Genomic DNA, 25290 nt, shown 5'->3' with positions numbered 1-25290 from the left:
TGAGGCTTAAATCTAATTGTGAGTCTCAAGAGTAGACCCAGTGGGATTTACATTAAGTGCCGTTTTACCTTTCATCAGGTCTATTCTGCTTGGGACAAGCAACTGGACTTAGGTGTAAACATTTCTGATTGCCAAGATCATGATGTAGATAAGAGGTGGGCAACTGTGGCATTATAGGACCACTTTAATGTCCTGGGACCCTTCAGCAGCAATACAGACAACCAAAGCAATAAAAGCAAATACCCAACATGGTCAAAGGTCTATTTGTTTCTCAGAAAATGGGTGGTTTTAGTGTTAAACAACACAGGCCTTGCAACCTATTTAAAGGACAAATTGTTGCATTACAGGCTTCCAGAAGGAGTAATTTGCCTTCTTTTTTTTTTGGAAGAGGGCAGGAGTTAAATGGTAGCAACCAACAAAAAATAACTGAATCCTGCAGACTAGGCTGGCATGCAGGGAGAACCCATTAGGGATGGATTGCTCTTCCAGCCATCCCAGAAATTGGGGATTCTGATGTAGAGGGCCATTAAAACATCCTTGGTGGGCTGCATGCAGCTCCAGTGCCGCATTTTGCCCCCTTCTGATGCAGATGTTACAGGTGAAGGAAGACATGGAGAAAGATGTGGGTGCAAAGGTTACATGCAATCGCAGAAATAACCCCACCTTCCTCCCTTCAGTTCCTGGCTTTCTCTCCCATCTTCTAATCCAACATATTCAACTGTAAGGTTATTTTTTAAAAAAAGCTACAGACCACAGTTATTTCTGATAGAACTCATGAAAATACACATTGGCTCAGGAATTTGTGATTGTACACATGCAATGGAATTTATCCCCATCCAGGAAACCAACCTTAGGAAAAATAATGCTTGAACAAGCTATAGAATTAAGGCCAGGTTGAAACTTGTATACAATACTGCGGGGTGGATTCAAGCAGCTGGTACTGAGGTAAGATTAAATCACAAGCAATAAAGGGATCGGATAACCCTAAGAACCGTGACACGGTAAAATTCAGTTGCGATCAGTGCCCCACAAATGTGCATGTGTACCGATACGATAGCTCCTTGTGCAGTACTGCACAACAAGGCATTCTGTGCATCCAAGAAATGCTTTAATTGTATACTAATGGCAGATTTACCAAAATGGCATGAGCAATTTTCAGTAATCCCTCTAGTAAGCTGCATGCAGTGACATTTAGTGCTGTACAATTTATAACACCCACCGGGCAGCTCCGCAAAACTAAGAATCTAAAACCAGGTCAAAATCCCCAGATAAGATTGTATTTTACACATTAGAAGATCTTGTTTTAATTTTAATTTCCTTTCACCCTGCTTTTATCCTCACCTACTTGTTAATTCTAATCCTAGCTTTGACGCAGAAACAGGATTACCACAAGGAAACGTGTGTGCTCATGAAGTTGGACTCTGTAGATCACCCAGGGAATGCGATGCCTTGAAGGAAAAGCAGTACATCCACACCAGTCACAGTGCCTTGTGAGGCCAAAGCAACACTATTTCAGTATAACAAAAAATGAGTTCCTATCACAAGTGAATATTGGCCATCCTTTTCTCCATAAAAATGATATGCATTTTCTGGATGTATGCTAAGTAAAGATGATCAAACTGTTTCTGTGGGTTAGGATACATAACGTCTCTACAACATAGAACATTAAACCACTGGACAGAATACACTTCTATAATAAAGACAATTCTCCACCTACTTCTAAGCTGGGGTGAGGACTCTGTGACCATAAATATGTTGATGACCTCATCATCTCTCACCACTGGCTCATTGGCAAGGATGGAAATTGGGAGTTGCTTCTTCACTTAATGTATTGTACAAGGTTCCAGAGGGAAGCCCATATGCACGGAATCCTTTATGTACATGGTTGATCCCTTCCTTTAGAGGAGGAGAACAATCATCTGAAAATCATTTCCATTTGCAATAGTATACAGTAAATATGCCTTCTACACCAGTGGTTCCCAAATTCAGCAAGACAGCACCTTTGTGCACCACACTGAACTTATGGGGCACCATATAGAAGTTAAAAATAACTTGATCTAGAATGGAGACTTTGGCGGGATACAAACGGGCAGGGGAAGACGTCTTGGAGGTGTATTCTGCTGAATACGGAGCCTCCAGACCGCCCACCCCGGGGGCGTGGCTCAGGAGATGGGGCTTCCACATGGGGGGCAGTGAAGACGCCTCACCTGGGGCCGTTTCTGACCCGCAGTTTCCAAACCGCCACCTCGGAGGACGCTGCAAAGAGAGAGGCAGCTTCCTCACGGGCGGCCAAAAACGGGGCTTTTTTTTTTCCTTTGCCGGCTGGCGGATGCACAGCTGCGCAGCTGCAGCGCTAAGCAGCGGCGGCAGAAAGCCTATGGGCACATTTAAAGTGCCCAAGCCCCTTTAAAACTTTTTTCCCCGCTCTGCCCAAGAACAATGGTGGTCTCCTGCCAGCTGGTGATCAGCTGGTGTTGGCATCCTTGCCCGCTTGCACTTTGCCAGTGTCACCAGCATCATGGATGCCTCCTCTTCTTTGGTCCCCGCGCTCGTGCTGAATCTGCAATGCACAGCCACAGCTGTCGCCGCTGCCACCGCTGTCCCCCTGCCATCCCCCATCACCTCCCTTGTACATATGTAAATATTTACAGTTTTAGGGGTTTTTATTGTTAGGTGAAAATGGCACAGGAATGTGTGTAGGGGCTCACTTTAAAAGTCCAAACTTTCCAAGCAGCGCATGCGTACATGTTGCTCTAGGGTTAGGGTTAGGGTTAGGGTTAGGAGTCTTAAAATGCGCTGCAGCTGTGCTGCAGCTTCCACACCTGCATGGCAGCTGACTCTGCAATTAAAGCCTGACTGCAAACTGCGCATGTTCCAGGACCCCGACTCATTATGTGACGCAGCAGACACGGAGCTTTTAAATGGGCAACTTAAATTAGCGGCGTAGCAATTCTGGCGTACCGGTGCAGCAGCTTACAGACAGAGCTGCGCAGCTGCGCATCAAACGGAAAAGAAGCGGAGAAAAGCAGCACCTTTTTAATGCCGCCTCTTCCCGCTTGGGGCGTGCGGGGGGCGTGTTCATGGCGGCATTCAGGTAAGGCCCATCTGAAGGCTCTACCTTCATGACGTCATGAATACACCCCTTTTTGCCCATCTGTATCCCGCCAATGTGAAATTCTAATAAAAGAGCACTGCTAATAAACCTATAGGGTAGAATTGTGTTATAGACAAATGGAAACTTGAATTTTACCACAGAATAGCAAAATAATAATTAAACAAAGACCCAAGAAACCTTATTTGTTTCTTTGTCATTAAAATGCAGTTAACAGACATAACATTCATGCCTATTTTGTCAGCATAAAATAGCTCTATCATTAACTGATTTTAAATCAATACTTTAAGCAGTTGAAGTTCACTAACTTGCACCAACATCTAGAATCATAGAATCATACAGTTGGAAGAGACCGCATGGGCCATCCAGTCCAATCCCCTGCCATGCAGGAAATCCAAATCAAAGCATCCTCAACAGATGGCCATCTAGCCTCTGCTTAAAGACCTCCAAGGAAGGAGACTCCACTATACTCTGAGGGAGTGTGTTCCACTGTCGAAGAGCCCTTACTGTCAGGAAGTTCTTCCTAATATTGAGGTGGAATTTCTTTTCCTGTAGCTTGCATCCATTGTTCAGTGAAACACTGTCAAGGAAAAGTAGTATGGTAAATCTGCACTATTGTCAAAGATGTATGGCAGAAAGATTACAGAAATCGGATCCAATAACACACTGAGGATAGTATTTTCTTCATAGTTGTGATGTTTGAAACACTAGTGTCAATTGGTATTACAGAACTTGAGGTAATATGACAATAATCCAGAATATTAAATAGGTTGTCTAAAGTAAGATATTGATGAGGATAGCTCAGTACAGGAATGAGAAAGCTTCTAGCTACCTGGCTCTTCCTTCAGCTTCTGCTCAGCAAATTACATCTGAAAACAGACTTCCAATGAACACAATGGAAGACTACAGTGCATAAGACTCTGAAAAGCTGCCCAGTGGCTTCAGTCATGCATGTGTCAGAGAGAAACCATGTTTTTAGAGGCAAGTGTATATCTAAGTGAATGGATAAGTGTTATGCATACTATGAAAGAGAAATTTTGACTTTTGTAGGGAGGGCCACCAACCACTGGCATGCGGCCCCTAAACTACCAGAAGTTAATTGTCCTCCAGGTGAAAAAGCAGTTTTCATATCTGCCTTAATGAGACTGGGTAGTATAATTTCTTGTTATAATTTTAAAACCAGGCCAGCAAACAAACAGAAGGATTCCAAAATGCACTTTAGCTTTCAGGAGGTACATAAAACCCAGACTTCCACTGGTTTATTCCAATGGCTAAAACACTAATCATGAACCATGCAGATTCTGTCATTTCAGGAATGTGAACTCAAGATAAGCAATTAGTTTATTAAACTATACAAAACAAGCATCTTGTTACCAAAACACAGAAAATATTCATAAACTTCACTACAAAAAGTGAAAGTGGTACAGTTAAATTTTCATATTGTTTAGGAAAAATGTATCAAATGATGTTTAGTCTTTCATGTAATAAGTTATTAAAAATATACAAATAGCCAATTTTGTTTAGTCTTTTCATTTAGAAGCAGAACTCTGCAAAAGGCTACCATTATTAATTCACAGAAATCTGTCCACTTAAAGTCCAAAATTAGGAAAAAGAATATGGTGCCCATCACAAAAAGATACATTCATAAACCTTTTGTATCAAATAAGTGTGGTTATTTCAACAAAAGATTGCTAAAATATTTTGTACAATTGTGGTCTTCAAATATTTTCATTACTTAAAAAATCCAAACCATTTGTCATCACAGCAAACCATTATAAAAACATTCCATCTATATTATTTCACTACAGGACAAAACTCACTGATCTCCCACTCTGGTTAATTCCACTGACTGACTTGCCAGCTCAGTACTGAGTTACTGAATGTCATCTACTGTTGTTAAAATAATTGCAAAGAAAAAAAAAACCAGAATGTCATTGTTCAAATTACTGAACTGCAAACATTCAGTGACACAGCAGCAACCCATCCCTAAACATTGTAAGAGCTCACCTATCTTCAAATCTGTTTGAAGATACAATTTGCTCAAAACTTTATGTATTTCAATATTTATAAATACTAACACTCAAACATAATTAGATGCCAAAATCAAAATTCACTATCACCATTCTAGAGAGCTGATACCATACTTCTTTGAATTCTGTATTACTCTGTGAATGTTTCACATGTGAATGAGCAACACAATGTTATTCCAAAACAAAATTTATCACCTGCACTAGTGACTCTGTAAACACATTTTGTTCCATAAGTATACAGTCCCAGGTCTTATTGCCAACCCCAACCAAGTGTTAATTTTTCAGGAGTTTAGCAGGCATTATGCTGGGAATTCCCCATTAGTTTTTTTCATGTGAAATTTAAATGTGCAAAAAATAATTTTGAAGAGCTGTTTTTATGTGAATTGTATATAACAAACCATAACTAAACAGGTAACAGTTTCATACTGTATATAGAACTATACAGTTGATATAAGAAATGTCAGTCACCTTTAGAAACTAACCAGCTTCATGAAGAAGTGTTTTTGAACAAAATATACTCGAACTATCTACTTTTGATTTCACACGTACCATAAAGGTTGTTAGCAATCTCTTGTTTTCCACTCTGGACATAAAAAAATTAGACATAAATACAAATATGTATACTTGTACAGAATGCCCCCATTCACATCAGGATGCCTGCACACAGTTCTTATTTCAAAGGTTATTTCAGTTAACAAACCTGATTGCAAGCCTAATTATGCCCACATTATGGTATTTTAACATTTGTTGCAGCATATGAAGAAATTCTAGAACAAGATTATTTGAATGTGCAAAAAAGAGCAACTTGGTTTTATTAAAACAAAAATACTGTTGTCCAAAATATACAGTGTACATGTTTTAAAAGCCATTGTTGGGTATCTTATGGCATTTAAAATAGTTAACTATATGAAAAAGTTTAAATAACTTTCACTTGTGATGGCTTTATATTCCTGTGTAAGAGTCATTCTTTTACCTATACTAAATAAAATTGTATTACAATGCCAGTAAAATGTAAAATATGTAGAAAAACTGTAATATTTAAGTTGTTAAACATCATATTAATACTGTTATTATGGTAAGAATATCCATGATTTAAATAGATTAAAGTAACATATTAAATTTAGGCCCCATCCATTTTAAATTTCAGATTGTGCAGAAAACAAGAGATTTTCCAGCAATCTCTAGTTCAAATAGATAAAGAAATCTGATTAGAAAACTTGTATCTCTGTAAATTCAGAGAAGCCATTTTTAACATTCAAGTTATAATTTATAAGTAAATGGTGTGAGATGTTTTTCTTGACATACAGACCTTCTATTCACAATATCAGGTGCTTGTGGCTTTAAGTATAAAAGCCAACAGAAATGAAGAATACAATCTATTCATATTCTTGTACCTTTTAAACATTACTTTAAAATAATTCACAATGTGGGTCTGTGTTGGAATGTACTTTAACTGAAAATTAACACTATAAAATAGCAGTGATAAACAGATGAGGACAAACCAACAAGTGTCATTGAGACTTTGCCTTGGATTAAGAGATTCCGTGAACAAGAATTCTCTTCTGCTCATCATCAGGAGTGTAGCTGACTTCTCTCTCCTAGCTATTCCACATGCTTCAAGTAGTAACTGGAGTGTTCACTAACTTTTGAACTATGGAGGGACATGCAAACATGAGAGAACTGACAACTTATTTACCTACATGAACAGAAATATTTTCTGCTCATGCAGTGAGATTCAAGCCTGTGAAACCCATGTTGATGAAGCCTACAATGTCAAGAGATTATTGCATCAATAACAGACTGTCTTATAATTTTCAAACTTTCACATTTCTACATTTTAAGCTGTCAGAAACTATATAAATTTGCCCTTCCAAAAATTTTAATATGATCATGTGTTCTGCTGTGACTCACCTGTTATTACACTTCAATATGATACATCTTATAAGAAAGGAGTAAAAAGGAAAAAAAAGCTTTTCTGTTTCCATATTACTGTTGAAACTGAAATATCACACCTTCAAGATGCATGATTCTGCTTTAATTAACTCAATAGGAAATGGAAGCCAACATTATTCCTTCTGGACTTGAAGTCTCTGAGGTAGACAAGGAAAGTCTGTTCCTTGTTATTGTGAGCTCACCAGCAAGGTAAAATCTGAACTGTGGAAACACCTGATGTTTCAAATGTACTTGCAATGGAAGAATTATAATCATCTCTTTGCCTCCATGTTTGTGCACTAAATTTCCGGTTTAAATACAGATCTCTCTAGACACAGCTCAATGCATCATTCTTTGTAAAACCACATTCAAGGTGCATCAGCATTACCATACAAACACCACATTTTTATGTATTGAAGTCACTATTCAAAGTGAAAACCAATAAGCAAATGGCAGCTAAGTCAAATAAACCATGATTGCCATGACAGCCAGTTCAGCACATACTTACTTTCACCACTGTGTATATGTATTCTGAATTTTAACAGTGTGCTTACAGTAAGTGAACTTAATTTGTTCCTCTGCAAAACAAATTCAAACACTATATTTTAAAAAATGTTTGCTGTAGGTGAATTCATGAACCTAAAAATGATGGATTCTATTTTTTTTCATGCTTGTAGTAGAAATGGAAATATGAACCTGAACATGGTGACTTCAATTCAGCAAACGGACTTATGTGCATGGGTGCATAATACAGTTGAGGTTTTCTGACACCAGCACAAGCTGCCATCTTAAGCAAAACTTTAAAATGTCTCATGAAATGTAAAAGGCAGTTTCTTGTTCACTCTCCCCCAATCCCTCCAAAAAAAAAAAAAAAAAAAAAAAAAAGTTACAACTTTGTTAACAGGCTTAGTAGAGGTCTGATTACAGCAATTCATAAATCAGATCAGATAGTAAATGCTTGCACAAACTGATTGAGGTCCACTAAGTAATCTTCTTCAAACACAAGCTTAATTGTATCACCATTAGGAACTTTCATGTTAATATTCCCAGAGACTAGTAACTAATTACTGTAAAATACTCAAGAGAATTATCCACCTTCTTCTGTTTAAAACATTGTAAACCTTAAAACTGGCAACTTAAGGCTCTACTGTCGAATAAGTATAACCTTTAAAAAGACAACCTAATTGTTAGAAAAGAGGGAGAACTGGGATCACATTGTATGGTACTAAGATCACCCAAGTACTCATTTATAGTAACAAATTAGTTAAGGGCTTCTTAATCTGTTGACAGTGTAATGCTGATAGTAGGTAGTCGCTGATTAGACTGTTTGCTTGGAACAAGAAGTTCTGTTGTTTCACCTCCAAAAATGAAATTTTCCTCTTGCAGACTACACACTGAAAACCTGTTTGCCTCTGTGCTACTGTGATTACTTGGGACTACACCACCACTGACCTGCTCAAAGGATTTACTAAAGAGTGTGGTGCTAGTTCTAGCCAAACTATGACTGCCTGGCTTAGGCAGGGATTGACTACTAGTCAGAGTCAGTCTCTTTAAAGACAAAAGCTCTAGATTTTCACTCATTGCTCTCTGGCTTTGTTTACGAGACAAATGTTCTTTACAGGATTCACCAATAATTTCCTTTTCTTTCCCTCCAACTTTGCTTCCTCCAGACTTCCGCTGACTCTTGCCCAGCTGAACCTTATTACTGGTGGTGGTGCTGTTTGATAAAGCAGAGTGACTTGTAGTAGAAGTAGCTCTAGAGTAAAAACCTTCATCAACTTCTGAGACTTCTATTAATTCTTCTTCTGGAATTCCTAGTTCATTACCTACATGGAGAAAAAAAACAGTTAATAAATGAATGCAGATGACTATTGTGTAATACTATATTGGTATGATTGTTGCATTTCCCAGTAAAGAGCAAAAGTCTAAGGACCAGTGAGGAAACTTACCCATTATATCAGTCTGATGGAAAGTGCACAGTAGTTTGTTTTACATGAGTAAAGTATATTTATTAAAATCAAGAAGCATGCTTCTATTTTTATTTTGCAGAATTTTTTTGATAAAGCACTCCTGTTATTCATGCAAACGATTAATGAAAAATTAGATATATTACAGAAAGCTAGAAAAAGATGTGAATCAAAGAATAAGCAAAGGCATGTATATACTACCTGCATAGCAAAGTAATCATGGAACTAATAATCAGGGTATCACAATAGCCAGTATGGCATCACCTGCAGGCTCTGGCATTTTTAGCAAAGCCAACAGTACTTATCTTTTTAAGGACTGAAAGGTCACATTTTGCAGCACAGAGATATCTACAGTGATAGGTTTGGAAACACAGTGGAGTATAAAGCCACGTGGCTGAAAAGGTTTTTTAATGATAAAATGGATACAACCAAAAAACAAAATGAACTGATATGGATTATGTACATTTGAAAGATGAATTTCCTTAAGTCAATTTGTATAGCTAAAATAAAGAGAATGACTTCAGAATAACCCAGAGGGCTAGCACTGCTTGCCATCTGAAGTCTCTCAGTGTAGTTTCCCAAGCTAAAACAAACTTACTTGTCACCAGCATGCTATTAACGTCTTCAGCACAGAGATAGTTTCTGTGTGCAAAGCATGCAGCTGTGTTTTGTTAAAAGATAGCATGCAAATAAAATTTACTGTATACTGCAATTCCTCAAGCATGCAGCAATGACCCTTTCCATCAATACCTTTCAGCGTAGCTACACAGTGCTCTGCTAAAACTGCACTCTGCCAGGTGAGCTTATTCCATCCTCCATTATTTTTCTTACAGATTTTTGCCTCCTGATCTCTGGCAAGCTTTTGCTGTCAACTCTAGGATCGGTAGGCGTTTCCTGTACACCCTGTATATGCGGAGCATCACTCTCTGCTGGTGCTCTGCTTTTTTCCCCATTCCCGGTTCTCTCTCCAGCCACATTTGTGACACTAATCTCGGGTATGACAAAGTTGCCCGATTCAGTAGTGTCATTAGCATTATCTGGTTGTTCTAGAATTAAAGATGGATAAGACAAAAAAAAAGGATGACTGAAACAAAAATCACGTACACAAAGGAAAAAAAAGGAGACAGGTCTAACAAAACTAAAAAGCTGGATGTTATGAAGTAAGATGTTTTTGCTTACTCGCCTGTGGTTATTCAGCAGTATTAGTAAAGAGGTAATAAAGTACTCTTGCATAAAGAACGTGAATTGATTATACAGATGTAAAGATATGTTCCTTTCAATTTTTAAACTTTTAAAAATGATAATACATTTGATAATTGCATAAGAAATGATACAGCCACTCTTATTTCTGCTATATATAGATAGGCATTAAACCTAAACATGAAGATATGATAAACTGAAGTATTTAAGGGGAATGTCATTTTCTGTAAAGTATGGAATCTTCATCTTTCTGAAACCTAACAAGTATGGCAATGCTCCTTTTCCTTATCTTTCTAGGCTCCAACACAGGATTGCAAACATTCCACACATGTGCTGGTAATCATGTGAACTGGCTTACATATCATAGAACACTAAAAGGAAAAGGAAGGCAAATGCCATCTTCCATTTCCCCAGACTGTCTTAATGTGCTTCTACTACAATTTTGAAGGAGCATGCATAGAAGAAAGATCTTTTTAAGACTAGGCATCCAAACATACACTGGTACTTTCAACATGATAGAGCACAACCTGTTTTCTATTCTTTTTAAGCAACGGGAAACCTATCACAATGCTAATAAGAATGTGGGTTGCAGATTAGCCAAATCAAAGCATGCTGTCCAAATGCTGTAACCTTTTGTTCACTGATGCTTTGAAAGTTATTTCTAACATTTATATTCTACCCTAATATACAACACTAGGGACAGTTCAATGAGATGATAAATACATGATTATCCACTGAAAGCAATAAAAATAGCATAAAAATGAATCCAAGACATTTTTAGCAAAATAATTTCTTAGCAAAATGTAAGAAGTCCTTTCTACTGTTAATCTCTCAACTTTCAACTTTTATTAAGCAGCAATTTCAAAGCATCTTGGTTTCTGTTTTATTTTGCCCTCTTTAATATCTGCTCCTCTAATTAACACTTTAATAGATTATGAAGCAACAATGTGTGCATTCAGAACCCACAGTATGCACAAATATTTAGTATTTATAACATATGCACTTTTTCATTGCAAATTTAACTCTATACAGTACATAGAAACTTAGATTATTCTAAATTGTCAAACTGCATAGTAACATATTCCAGCGATCAAACCTTTTGAAATGGCAGCCACATAAACCTAATGAACGATTACTGTCATTAACAAATCACATAAATGTGTTCTCTAAAGGAAGGTATGGATCAACAGTCTCTTCTCATTTTTATAGCATATATATAAACGCTTTTTAAAAAAAATGCTTCCTGGCATTGATCTCAACCTCTGTGATACAGAAGGCTACCAGTCTGCATACTGATCATATGGCTGTGTGGAGTGTTCAGGTTACAATAACAGTGCTCTTCTAGTCAGTTGCAACTGTTTATGTAACAGACATAAGGAGACCAACTAGATACTAACAGTATTCACCATTAATGATACAGAATAGTACAAAAGATATGACTGAAAGAAATTATCACAAAACACAAAAAAAACAAAAAGTGAAAGAATGCATTATCTATTCTAGGTCAGTTTACTTTGAAGCAAATTATTGTGGTGAAAAGCTTGAAACCCCTCAAACCCCAATCTCATTAATGTTATTTTCACCTACACCAGTAACTTTCCCTCAAGGAGCTAAAGAACAAGTTGCTTATCTGTAACTGTAGTTCTTTGAGCAATAATCTGTGAATTCACACAGATGAGGTTTTGTACTTGCACAGTCTCTTTCCTGGAATATTCTAGAGTTGAGTGATTTTGGTGGAATTACACACCACTCCCTCAGTATTCATGATCAAGCATGCCTCAAAATTCTCTACTCAATTCTGTGTCTACCACATTCCAAGCCAATGAAGAAAGAGAAGTGGGTTTTGTGAATTCACAGATGACCACATGAAACAGCACAGTTAAAGGTAAGCAACATGTTCTTCTTCAGTGTCTCTGTGAATTACCCCAATGGTGACTAACTGAAGGATGGTTCCACGTCAGGACAAAGAAGGCATCAGTTCTTGCCCACACATCTAAATACTAATGTAAGAGAAATATAGAAGGTTGTGGCCAAGTTGCAGCTCTGTCCAAATCTGACAACAGAATAGCCTTCAAGAAGGCTGTAGAAGTAGCCACTAACCTTAAAGAATGGGTCTTAAGACTCTCTGGAATCAGAAGGTGGGAGGACTCATAAGTGGGTACAGTGGGTCCTTGGTATCCGTTGGGTTTTGGTTCCAGGATCCCCCGTGAATACCAAAATCTGTGGATGCTCAAGTCCCATTAAATATAAAGGCAGAGCTAAATGGTGTCCCATATATAAAATGGAAAATCAAGGTTTGCTATTTGGAATTTATACTTTTTTGAACATTTTCAAGTCATGGATGCTTGAATCTGTGGATAAAAAAATCTGTGGATAAGAAGGGCCGACTGTATAATAGTTTGCACTGACACTTCAAGAATCTTGGGAGGAGAACTGGTAAATTATTATTGGTCCCAGAATATTTTACAAAACATTGTGAGGTTCTATGAAAGGTCATTCTGTGGTTGACATAGAAGCCCAGCACCCTTTTGACATTAAAGATATGCAATATCTCTCTAACAGTGTTGAGAGATTCTGCATGAATCTTGGCAGTTCCAAGCCCTGTTGTAGATGAAAAGTAGAAAATCACCTTGGGGGGGAAAGGAATGATCAGGCCACAGTATGACATAATCATGGTGAAAAGTCTGGTAAAAGTGATCACCACAGCGAGTTGTCACCTGTCCTCATCTAGTTGCAGTCACACTATTTAAAACCAACAGCTTCAGGGTAAGTAAACACAAACCAGTTATCAGCAAAAGCTGAAAAGACATTTTGTCAGTTGCAATGGTAACAGAGTGAAAACTGGAGGAACTTTTTATTGGTACTGGTAAATATAATTGTTTCAACCTTTTCAAGAATTATTTCATTAGGGGTCTGAGGAAAGTGATGCCTTAGCAGAAGCAAACCTAGTATTCAGAACTGTTAGACAGTCCAGATGTTCTGAGTGTAATAGAAAGTACAAAATGTGAGGGATGGAGACTTCCTCAATGAGAGGGTTTCAAAGGAAGGAAGCCTTGAATGAAGGAAGAGTCTCAAAGAAAGGAAGGGAACTGATTCTACTTTGCCAAGTATAAGCAAAAATGGAAAGTTTCCTTGATGCTTCTAAAACTATCTATATGTGCTGAGGGAAAGTGTGAGCCTCCATGACATCATGTGAAGTTACTACGTCCAGATAGAGAATAACCCCTGATAATTGGAATATCTGCTCTGTTTCCATTGGCACATGAATGTATGTCCCACAAGAAAACAGAAAAAGCATGGTGTGAACCATGGTTGATGAAGCCATCACACAGAGCTATCAGAATGCAATCTGACTTGTTCTTCTATACCTTCATTATAACTCTAATCAACAAGGGAAAGGGAGAAAAGCTATTAAAGAAAGGGCCATTACACTCATAAAGGACCACAATGCCCATGGAATGAACCCTATTTCCTACTTTGCTGCAATACCTGACACATTTCTGGTTCCTCAATATGGTTTCTATAAACGTCTTTCCATTCCAGATCCCTGGAATTCCTAATGGTGGTTGGAGCAAACTGAACAAGGTGAACCTTCCCTTGAGTATCTACCTGAGTCGCTGCAACACAAGGAAGACTGATAATCATCCCAATACCATGGTGACTGGGCATAGGAAGGATGCCTGGAACATGATACTAAAGTCTGTCCCGACTCAGGGGTGGGAATGAAAGAGAGCTCCGATTCACTCAAGGTGGCTCTCAATTCAGGATCTCTGAATGCGCCTTTTGTCTATAATTTCCAGGACATCACTTGGTTTAATTTCTGTTTATTTTTTTCATTGAATAATCACATCTGAGAGTTTATTGTTTCTGACATTATTTTTATTTGTTGCTGTTGCCATGTTTTGTTTGTATAATTCTGAATTTTTTAAAAAGGTGGTTCTCAAATCTCTCCTTTTGAAGAGGGTTCCATACAAAGGACATCAGAGAATTTCTCATGAATCTGTGCTAGGCTAATTCCAAATCACACCAATGAAGTAAGATCTGCACCAATGAGTTGAAAAGGGACCTCCAGAATCAATAGTAAAGATATTAGTACTGACTAAGCATCTTAAGATTGCTACAATGTCTGAAACAAGGTAACTGTAGAGGTAGCAAACTATCAAAGGAGGGGGGGTTGGTACCACAGGGAGACCCAAATGAATTGCCTGGATTCTCAAATCCAACTTTTGATTTCCCCAGTCCTCTTCACCTTCTTTTTCTTAGTAGCTTCCTCTTCCTTATCTGAAGACTGAAAATGTTTTGATTCCATTTATCCAAATTCCTTCCTGACATAGGGGGGAGGTTACATGTTCAAAGACAAAGACTGAGTAGATAATACTGGGCACAGTGTTGCTGCAGCAGCTGGCACCACAGAGATCACAAAGGCAGAACATGTAACAAGACCTAAGGCTGGTACAAAAGCATAGCTTTATGTGAGGAGGCCTACATCCAAGACTGGCACTGCAATACTAAATGCTGAGTCCTCAGTCACCAAACCTGCTGAACTCAAAGTATCTGCCCAGGTAGCCAACAGTAGTAATCTACCTGTTTTTCAGAGCTCACTTGGTGAACACTCTACAAATAGATCACCATTGGATCTTGTAACCCTTTCCAAGGCAGTATAAGCACTCAGTGTCTCTTTGAACAAGCCAATTTACAGCAATAGCAAATCAGCTTCATTTATATACTGCTTCATACCACCTAAGCAGCTCTGTGTGGTTTACAACTGTAAGCTAATTGTCCGCAACAAGCTGGGTACTCATTTTAGCGACCTCAGAAGGATGCAAGCCTGAGCCCTGGCTGGCAATGAACTCACCATCTTATGGTTTGTGAGTGAGTGGCTGCAGTTCAGGTATTTAACCAGGGCTCTTATTTATCTCCACATGAGGTATACAGTCTAAACAAGGCCACAGAAAAAACTACAGGAATGGTGTGAAAATCCTCAGTATGTCAAAGTTATAAATAATGGAGAGTGAAGGAAAGGCAAAACATAAAAGAGATGTTAAACTAGAAGAAAATCACTCCGTGTATCTTGACGATTCATTAGTTCAAAAGAACATTCTGTTCAGAACTGCTTACTCATCAGACAAAAGGGAACTAAGGAGAGACAGCTGTGGCACACCACAGCATGATGGAGTGGGAATGGGTTCCTGCCAAAATCACTCAGCCCAAGTATGTTCTGGGAGAGGCTCTGTACAGGGGTAAAACCCCATGTGTGTGATTCATAGACCATGACAAAAAAGCGCAAGGTTTCCACATAATTTGTCATAACATTATGATATCACTTTCCTGAATGGAAAGATCAGAACTTACTTTCTACTTAGCAGTCTGCAGCAATATTTGCATACCTGCCAAATTATTCTCCTTCTTAATAAAGTTAACTGTTCATCCTCACTGAAGTCAGTTGCTTTACTAATACTATCAAGCCTCTTGCCTTACTGTTATCTGCTGCAGCAAATACTTGTCCTAACCAATGACTCGTCAGCTTCAGCACCTGTATCATCAAGTATGACTCCTGCAAGAAGGCAATATTAAAGAATGGTTTCTGAAATATGTAAGATACTCTTTTTTTTCCTGGACTATCAATACATTTACAATTATATAAGGGAGGAAATTGTGTTAGCTAAAAGAAAACAGTACAGTACTATGATCCCTTGTAATTATTCTACATGTTGCTGACAAATAGTTCAGATTTTTTGTAATACGGTGGGTACTTGTTATCCGCTGGGGTTTGGTTCCAGAACCACTGTGGATAACAAAATCTGTGGATGCTTGAGTCCCATTAAATACAATGGCATAACAAAATTGTGTCCCTTATATAAAATAGAAAATCAAGGTTTGCTATTTGAAATTTATACTTTTTAAAACTATTTTCAAGCCGTGGATGATTGAATCCATGGATAAAAAATCCCTGGACTTACTGTAATTTCTAACAAGCAACGTAAAACCTGCTACCAGTCAAATTAGTAATTTTTTAAAGAAATCATACTTTAAGAAAAGTAACAGCTTGCTATAGTCTCATTTAGGAGACTGCAACATCTTTGTATGTTCTAATTTATTACAACAGGAAATTACTGTTTGCTACCACTGACCTGTATAGGTTTTAATCCATAGGCCTGCAAACTTAAATACTCCAAAGAGCTACAGGTTAGCAGTGAGAATCGTTATCAGCTCTTTTAAAATATTGTTGAAAGTATTAAGGTTCGGGGGGAAAAGAAGAGCGCCACAGAAAAATTAACTTACATATTATCTAATATATAATATACAATGTATACACATGTACACACTCAAGTATATGTATATAATATAAAATATATAAGATAATATATACAAAAAATATGCGTAGTACTGTATATATAATACTATATACACTAAGACAGAAAACAAAATGTGACATACTGATGGTAAGCAAGTCTTGGATTTTTCACTGTGATCATTCTAGTTTGTTTATCATTCACAGCAATAAATCCACAATCATCATGTCACACTAAAACATGAAAGCATGCTTAACCAATCACTTAAGCAATCATCCCTTAAAACCAAGTAGCTCATCTGCAGGATAAAAAAATTCAGATCAGGAAGTTACATTCAGGATTCACTTTAGTAGTAAAAAACTATTTAATGGTGATTATCACATAAACTAATATAAATGAGAGATTTTACACTCTAGGAGTACAGTATTTTCTTAACAAAAAGTCAACAATCTTAAGAGTCTGTGAAGTACCGTGAAGTAAGTAAAAATCACTATTACTCAACTTCAAATGTTTTATGAGGTTGAAGCTGCAGGCAAATATCCAAATTTATATGGTTACTCTGGGAGTTACAAATGATACACCTAAATGAGTCTGCAGGTTATGTATTAAGACCTTGAAGCAATGAATGTAAACTGAATAAAAAGTACATTGGTCCCTCCACATTTGCAGGGGTTGGGGTGAAGAACCCCCACAAATGTGGGAAAATCGCAAATAACCCCTCCCTCCAGTTACAGGATGGCAGGGAGGGGTTGGAGACAAGTGAGCACGCTTGCCTCTCTTCCTGCCGCCCTGTAACTGGCTCAGCTGGGCCAGTTACAGGGACGCCGGGAAGGGTTGAAGGGAAGCATGCACACTTGCCCCTCTTCCCTCTCCTTGCCATCCTGCAACTGGCCCAGTTGAACCAGTTTCAGGGTGGCAGGAAAGAGTTGGAGGGAAGTGCACACACGCTTCTCTCTTCCTTCCTCTGATGTCTCAGAGAGCTTGCCCAAGGTCTCTGAGGCATCAAGGAGGGGGAGAGGAGTGCACACATCCTCCCCAGCTACTTCCTCCCTCCTTAGTTTCTCCTGCCCCAAGGGGAAAAGCCTGGGAGAGAAGAGGAGTTGGAGTGTGCACAGCTCTCAAATCAAATTTGCGAGTGTCAAAGCTGCGAATGCAGAGGGATGACTGTACTATATTTATACCCATGCATACTAAAGGAGAAAGCCAGAGTAGCTGTGGATTAAAAAAAAAATAGGCCAGCCCAATAAGAACACCTGCTCACCTTGTGACATTCTAGCAATATCAGAAGTTTACCGATTCATGTTTAAATACCCACACTACCTGCAAATTTCAACATTTAGGACTCAACTTTAAAAAATAATTTTAATAACTGCTTTTCTTACCGTGCCTTTTCCATCTATGACCCCGAATTGACATGCTGGTCACTGCATTTCTTGATATTCTAGATGCTGTAGGTGTAATTTCAACCTGAATACATTTTGTACCTTCTTTACTAGATTTTATGGCACCTTGAGGCAATGAAGCTTTTATCGCATTAGCAACCTAAGAAAACAACAACAAAAAATCAGTCTGATTTTGGTTCTCTATATTTGCATATTTCAAATTACAGCAACATTGACGTTCTCTGTATGCACACACACAGAGACAGACACACAAACACAAAGGAATGCGCAGAGGAATCTTGTGAAAGATTATAGATTTCCTTCAAAGGATTAGTGAACAATTTAGATTGTGAATACTTCTCTTAAAAGCTGCTAGAGAAGTCCATTTATAATAATATTTTTCCTGCAAGGCTGTCTTTTCACAGCCCACTCAGAGTGTACAAAAAGCTTTCTCCTGACAATTTATTTCCTGTCTGATTTCCAATCTCTCAGCAATATAAAACTCTCCATAATGTGCCCACGGGGGCAAGGGAGAATGACGCCTTGACTATGGAGTTTTCCATAACTTGGAACAGTTCAGATACTTGGCGGTGATAGTGAAGAGCTACTATTGCAAGACATGTTATTCCTATCTCCTGGTCAAAGTAACTTTTCAAGTGTACAGAGTAAACTACGCCAACCTCTAAAATGTGAACAGCATGTAGATGACTAGTGCACTGTTCCCAAGAAGACCACATTCTTTCCTTCTTCCACCAAATGCCTGGAGCATCTCAACAGTCTAATACCTCTTGTGTAATGATGGATTATTTATTGCATAAATGTTTATATTTGGGATAGAAGATGTGAAATAATGCCTCTATTAACACTGATATGCTATCCCAAACACTATATAAACATTGGCAGGGTAAAGGGACAAACATCCCAGTGTACCAACATCGGACCAATGTTTCCAAATCAGGTAAAAACGCTTTTATTTCAACATAAGCAGAGCTTGACGTGTCTACTACACTGTTTTCCTCTTTTTGTTTTCTCTCTAGTTTCCTTGCATAGGGTAGAAATTGTTTATTTTGCAAGACTGTTTTCACTGTTTTAGTTATAAGCTGTCTTGGTGTTTCATATTAGAAGGAGAAAAGTAAGGTTTATTAATATTTAAAATAAAATGTACAAAAAGAATTTGACATGAAATACCTACCAACAATGGTTCTGGGTATAGCTCCAGTTGTGCTCTGTATAAAATATCATCCATTGCTTTACGAGCCAGATCCCATTCTCCATTATAACTAGAAAGGTTAAAAAAAATGACTGCAGTTGAAAAAATGGCCATCATAGCCTTAAATTTTGTTCATCGTTAAAAAAAAGAACAGTTAAATCTTGCAAAATCTTCTTGTGTTTTATTACAATCCCAAGGTTTATCAACTGGAGTCAGGTAAGAAAGACACACAATTAGAATGAAAGAATATGCTCACACTTGAATAGTTGCTGAGAAGAGGAGTTTGTTCCAAGTATCAAAACTGAGCTGAGTTCATGGTTTATAAATTCATGCAATTATAAATCTAGTTGTGTTTCTCCTAAGCCTTCTTTATTACAGCAGTCTAATTTGGGTAGAGGAGTCATTCAATTGTTACAAAAAAAGCAAGATTCAAAACTCCTTGGCAATCTAGTGCAAACCATCCAAAGACCTACCCGTTGATCCCAAACTACGTAATGCCCACTGCTACAACAGTACATATGCCTATGTTAAACCTTTCAAGCTCCAACATATGCAGCAAATCTCTAGTCATTTGATCTAAAAATATTTTCTTCCCACTAGGGATATAATCCTTTAAGAAGTTTCCTCTTTAAGGTATCAATGTGTAATTTCAGCAGTTTTCTTCTCACTGTGAGAAAGTCTTTGAAAACCACAGTTTTCTAAGGCTATTTGCAATTTAGAGTTCATCTGTGCAAAATTCAAACTTGGTTATTTTACCCAGAAAACAACATTTTCTGCACAGAAAATCCTGGGTTTTGCACAAAAAACTGCATGCAAATTTTGTATAAAGTGAGTCCCAATCTGAGAAGATTCTCATCAGTTTAGGATTCTACTCACTAGGGTTTCTCAACAATTGAAAACATGTTTTCCCATCATCTTTGAATATTTTCAAATATTCTTTCCATCTCTACTTCCCATTCATTTCTTTTTGCACATACTTGACTAGAACAGGGACAATGTTCATGGCCTAAAATCTGAACATAGCTTTTAATGCACATGTGGAGAAGAGTAAAATATTTTAAAGACAAAGATATCATTTGAAATATGAATGAAAATTTGTTAATTTTAAGAATAAAGGGATTCATTCAGAAGGGCTGAAAATTTCCCATGAATGTACCTTCATTAGGCACTTAATAGAAGGGTAAGGCACAAATGGACACTCTGCTCTCATAAGTAAACATACTATACTATACTGTACTGTACAGTACTATACTATACTATACTATACTACATGTAATGTACAAAACATTTACTGAACTCACAAAGCATAATAAATCCCAGTTAACATTTGCACCATGAATTCAGACGAAACTGGAATCCTGCTGTTTATGCCTCTGTACTTCCTTACTTGCTGGCGAGGATATCCACAAACACAGATCCTAAAAGAATCAACATAATTAGCATTAGTACTATTAGTTTAACTTGGTTTATTGTTCATCGTGTAATAATGAAAAGATTACTGTGCAGGTCAAAAGGACTATCTTCAAATAATCCAGAATTCCACATTCCAAAATTACAGCAGTTTCCTTACAGGCAGTCACATATACTGTTCAAAATTTGCTGTAAGATCCAATAATACTTAACTGATAAAAACAGGAAGCTCAACAGACTCTGACTGAACATCATAAAACAGCCAATCTGAAACCCCAGGGGGCAGTGGCTTGCTAAATCCTTAAGCGTCAGCTAAAATAGTACCTAAAATACTTAACTGGAGGCATACAACCCTCCTTCATTCTCTGGCCTTCCAAGAGAATCTCCCTTGTTTGCTTTTTAAAAAGGCTTCTACCTTAAAAAAAAATTCACCTTAATCCTTCAGGAAGAATGGCAGACACTGGTAATTAAGGGCCATCTTCTCTTCCCACTACTAAAATAGATGTTATTATTTCAACATTCTATCTCACTCTGTCTCACAGATGTGAAAAGTGCTCTGTGACATGGGAACCATCCCTCACAGGTTTGCAGTGGTCTGTGGGGTACAGGAGACCTGTATGTATGACTAAAATGCTGGAATGGAAAGGGTTAATGAGAAGTCATAAAACACAAATAGGCAAAAACTATTCTCATGTAGCACCACTACTTGCAAAATGATCCCACCACAGCTTTTATTATCATGATCTTCATGTGGTTTCATTTTTTTCAGGCATGGAAGGTGAATTGTAAAAGTGTCACTGTGAGCATTTTTATTTCTTTGATTAAGTGGAGGAACCTGGCACAGAGGTACTACATATTAACTACTGAAAAACTAGCAACCAAGGAATCTTTTAAACTGAACCATAAATGTTAGGTGTTTCTTTGCAAATTTACACAGATAAATAAATTAAAACATGTATATATGTACATAAACACTCTCTAATTTCAAATCTAGCATTAGTCAACAATTAAGGGTTGCCTCCAAAGAAAACAACCTGCTAGGTCTACTTCCAAATTAGCAGAAGAAGGGGGGAAAGATCCTAAATCTGGAGGAATTTTGCAAGTTGCTGTGTTAAATTTAGTATAAAAATTTTTATGGCTCATTAGACTTTATTCACTTCCAGACTAATTTGTCCTGAATCACCATTCCTTACATTGTAAAGTAATTCCAATAACTACTTGTGAAAATGTTTGCTTTTGCATTAATATATTCAAAGCTGTGCAGTTAAGATAAGAATCTCCTAGTTTTGTTATAATTCAGTCCTTCCCAATTGTGTCTGAGGGCATCATTCATCTGTGTGAATGAGTGTAACAGTACCCAGTGAAAACAAGAGACTAGAATTGGGTGTTTTTCTTCATTGTGATATAAGTTTCAAAACTAGGAAGTCTTCAGTTCTGACATGCAAGTAGACTGAGGAGGATAGGATTGAGCATTCACCATGTTTTAAAAACTAGCCCTATGTATTCATACCACATCCCTTAAAATGTAAATGAGTTGCTTTAATGTACACCCAAATCTAATAGATTCCCACGTAAATCTTATTTTTCAGTGGCTCATCCTCGTATTACAAGGAATTAGAAAAGTGCACCACTGGGCCCTTATATTGCCCCCGAGGCGGGTTTTTTTTTTTTTTTTTTTTTGGTACTCTTTGATTGCTTTAGCCTCCTTGGAATGCACTTTTTCTCACAAAAAAAGGGTGCTGCCTTTCTTGGGAAACTCTACAAATGGTAATTTATCTTTCAAATAGGCTGCAAGGACCATGTGCACTTCTAAACATAAAAATACCCTTTTTCAGAACCAGAAATGGACTTCCAGTCACTTCTGGGTTTGAGGTATTGCTCTTTATCATTTTAGAGCTTTCATGAAGACCATGGAAGCCCCAAGGGGAAGAAAATGGACTACAGAGCCATCAGAGTTGTCTACCCAACTGCATTCTATGTTTACTTTGAATTCCTTTTAGCTGAGAGAATTACCTTGAGCAGATCTGACATAATGACTGAAGAGAAACTGCAGGCATATAGCTTAAGGCAGCATTATAACGCAATAAAAGGAATGTCAACACTTCAAACCTGTAAACAAAACAAAATAAAAAAAACTAAGTAGCTAACAGACAAGAATAACTGATATTTAAAAGGGGGGAAAGGTATATTAGGTTTACTCTCATCTTAACAGCTAGCAAACAACATCCAGCTTTTGTTTGCAAGTGGAAAAGATGAAGATATTTATGAAAGGATAGTTCATAACTCCACAACACTTATTTTTTATTCTCAAGGACTAAAGCTGCATCATGTATTTTACCTGTTTTGTGCTGTCAGCATCTCTCTCTGCAAATGAGGTCCACTGTACACAACCCTAGATAAGCCATGTTGAGAGAGAGCACCCTCAGTAAGAGCCATGGAACCAATACTGGATGGCTAAAGAAAACCAACACTTGAATACATCACTTAGGTGAAGGACAGTGAAGAAATATTTTAAACAATTAGAAAAGAAAAGCAAATGAACAAAACAGCATAGTTTTCCAACAGAATAGTATTATTATTATTATTATTATTAACCTTTATTTATAAAGCGCTGTAAATTTACACAGCGCTGTACAGTATCACTCTATCAGCTCATAAATACATGGTAAAACACTACATTCATTATGAGGTCAACAGGAAAGTTACATATCCTTAATGAAATGTCTCAGGGCATCCCTAGAGGTAATGGTAGGTCCTTATCAGGTGACAATGGGGTACAATTAAATCCACAAGTGAGCAAGAACAGGAAGCTGAATCCTTTTCTCATTGGTGCTGTTCTGTTTAAAATCATTTTTAAAAGTGGGGGCAAGAAAAGCTGCTGCTCTTGTGGAAGTGATTGGCCCCATCTTGAAGCACCACCAGGATTAAAACATGCAGGACAAAACAAAGGAAAATGACAATTTCAATGCCATTAAATCAAGGTGCAAAGATGGAAGTTGCAATCTAACAGGCTGGAGCATTGCGGGGTATCTCTGCATTAGGATGACAAAACCAAGGACAGATTAAGCTCTTGTAAAGAGTCATTACAACAAAAGAATATACATCACATGGAATATATTGTATATTTATTAAACTTACTTCATGATATATTGAAGGTTTGGATAAAGATGGAATTGTGAAACTTAATACTCTACTATGCCCCTCTTTGTCAACTATTTCCTGTAGAGCATAAAAATGGAAGATATATTACAAGTTGCAATTGTGGAGGGCTGATTGTATTTCCAAAACCACTGTCATTAATTCTGTCAAGCACATCAGAACCATGGAAAATGTTGGCAGGAGAAACAATAGTGCACATCTGTCCTCCAATGCTTGGTGCTAGGAATCAACAGATCGACACACTTTTGTAGCTGTCCAATTCACCTGTTGTATATTTCTTACAAGCAGCAAAAACTGAGATATGAGCATTCTGCAGATTTCCTACACCTTACCCTCATCCATTCTGAGATCAGAGGAAGCTGTACATATACAGTCGCCCCTCCTAACTCACGGATCTAAGATCCGCGATCTCGATTATGTGCAGATGGGTGACCTCCATTATTTTTAATGGAGTGTGCGCCTGGGCCACGCACACAGGGGCACACTCTATTCAAACATATGATGCTTGAATACAAATGAACCTCCATTTTCACAGGGGAGGGGGTCTGGAACAGATCCCCGATGCAAACAGAGGGCCAACTGTACATCCACCAGCAGCCCAGTTTTTCCTCTGATTTCTCAGTTGCAGAATAAAACATTTATATGCTATTCAATAATATAAAATACTAAATACAATATTAAAATACAATTTAAAAAATCCAACACAGAGTATAATAAAAAATAAAACAGGCAGTGCAGATAATTGAATACACCAAAGACATAAAGCATTAATCTAAAATTCCAAGTTTCCACTACAGTAGAACTAAAATGACATAACTGCAAAATAACTAACTTCAGCACAGAGAAGATATGATCATATGCTAGAATCTTAGTTTTCATCCAAACAAAAACATGATAGCTTTTGCTAGATGCAATTAGTTAAATGAACATACAAACATCATACAATGATTTCCACTTTTCTCCAAAAGAGATTTAATAAATTTTCTAAATGTAGATACAAACCAAATTGTAAACTCCTAGCAGAAGTGCTTCTATGCAGCCACTACTTTGTAGATCTTTACTGGCAGATACAGCAAGATAGCACCATATAAGTTCTGGAAGAAACTGCAGTGTAAACTGCAACAGAAGTTCCTCACCACTGCGATAGAATTCAAACAGCTGGTGACAGACTGGCTCCAGCAGCTGAAACAAAGACCACTATTTGTGAGTGGTTTCATAAATCACAATACCATGCAGTTTCCTGCTTGACAAAGAGGCACAATTTGTCTATTTTCAAAAGAAGCAGTATTGTGTGTCAAATATTACACACAGTATGCCTACATGCTTTCCTAAGGTCTTATTCAGCAGGTACAGTTATTTCAGCAGTGCAGAAGAAAAGGTACCCATCAATTTTTTTGGTCTTCCTCCTGCATTGCAACAAGAAAAAACAAACTCCTTTTCCTTTTGATCCCAATAATAAACAATGGTTATTATTTATTTATTGAAAATGCCCATGCAAAAATGTATTTAACTTAAAAATCAAGTTTCTGGTCTTTGGGGCAATATAGAAAGCTGGAATATGTACTGATAGTAATTCTAAGACAGGCTAAGTATCT

At 37.5% G+C, this 25290-nt stretch overlaps 1 protein-coding gene across 4 annotated transcripts in view; it reads right to left on the bottom strand.

Moving 5' to 3' along the window:
• Nucleotides 1-4419: 4419 nt before the first annotated feature.
• LOC149309811 (hyccin) overlaps nt 4420-25290 on the bottom strand; it is a 38278-nt gene continuing 17407 nt past the window's right edge. Inside the window, exons 4-12 of one of the 4 annotated variants that reach the window (XM_089533092.1) lie at nt 24698-24877; nt 23675-23755; nt 22875-22990; nt 22550-22645; nt 20428-20544; nt 19109-19196; nt 17917-18076; nt 9792-10087; nt 8815-8900 (exon numbers count right to left, since the gene is read on the bottom strand). In XM_089533092.1, the coding sequence (XP_089389218.1) occupies nt 9819-10087; nt 17917-18076; nt 19109-19196; nt 20428-20544; nt 22550-22645; nt 22875-22990; nt 23675-23755; nt 24698-24877 (1107 nt within the window). In that variant the 3' untranslated portion in view covers nt 8815-8900; nt 9792-9818. Of the gene's footprint in view, nt 8901-9791; nt 10088-17916; nt 18077-19108; nt 19197-20427; nt 20545-22549; nt 22646-22874; nt 22991-23674; nt 23756-24697; nt 24893-25290 lie in introns of all 4 variants that reach the window. The other 3 variants (XM_089533088.1, XM_089533089.1, XM_089533090.1) reach the window with 3 other exon arrangements.

Source organism: Sceloporus occidentalis, unplaced genomic scaffold (genome assembly GCF_023333645.1).
Source record: "Sceloporus occidentalis isolate IW3139 unplaced genomic scaffold, rSceOcc1.0.p SCAF_7, whole genome shotgun sequence".
NCBI classification, from domain to species: Eukaryota; Metazoa; Chordata; class Lepidosauria; order Squamata; family Phrynosomatidae; genus Sceloporus; species Sceloporus occidentalis.
The sequence above is the reverse complement of the archived record's forward strand: the minus strand, read 5'-3'. Positions and strand labels throughout refer to the sequence as shown.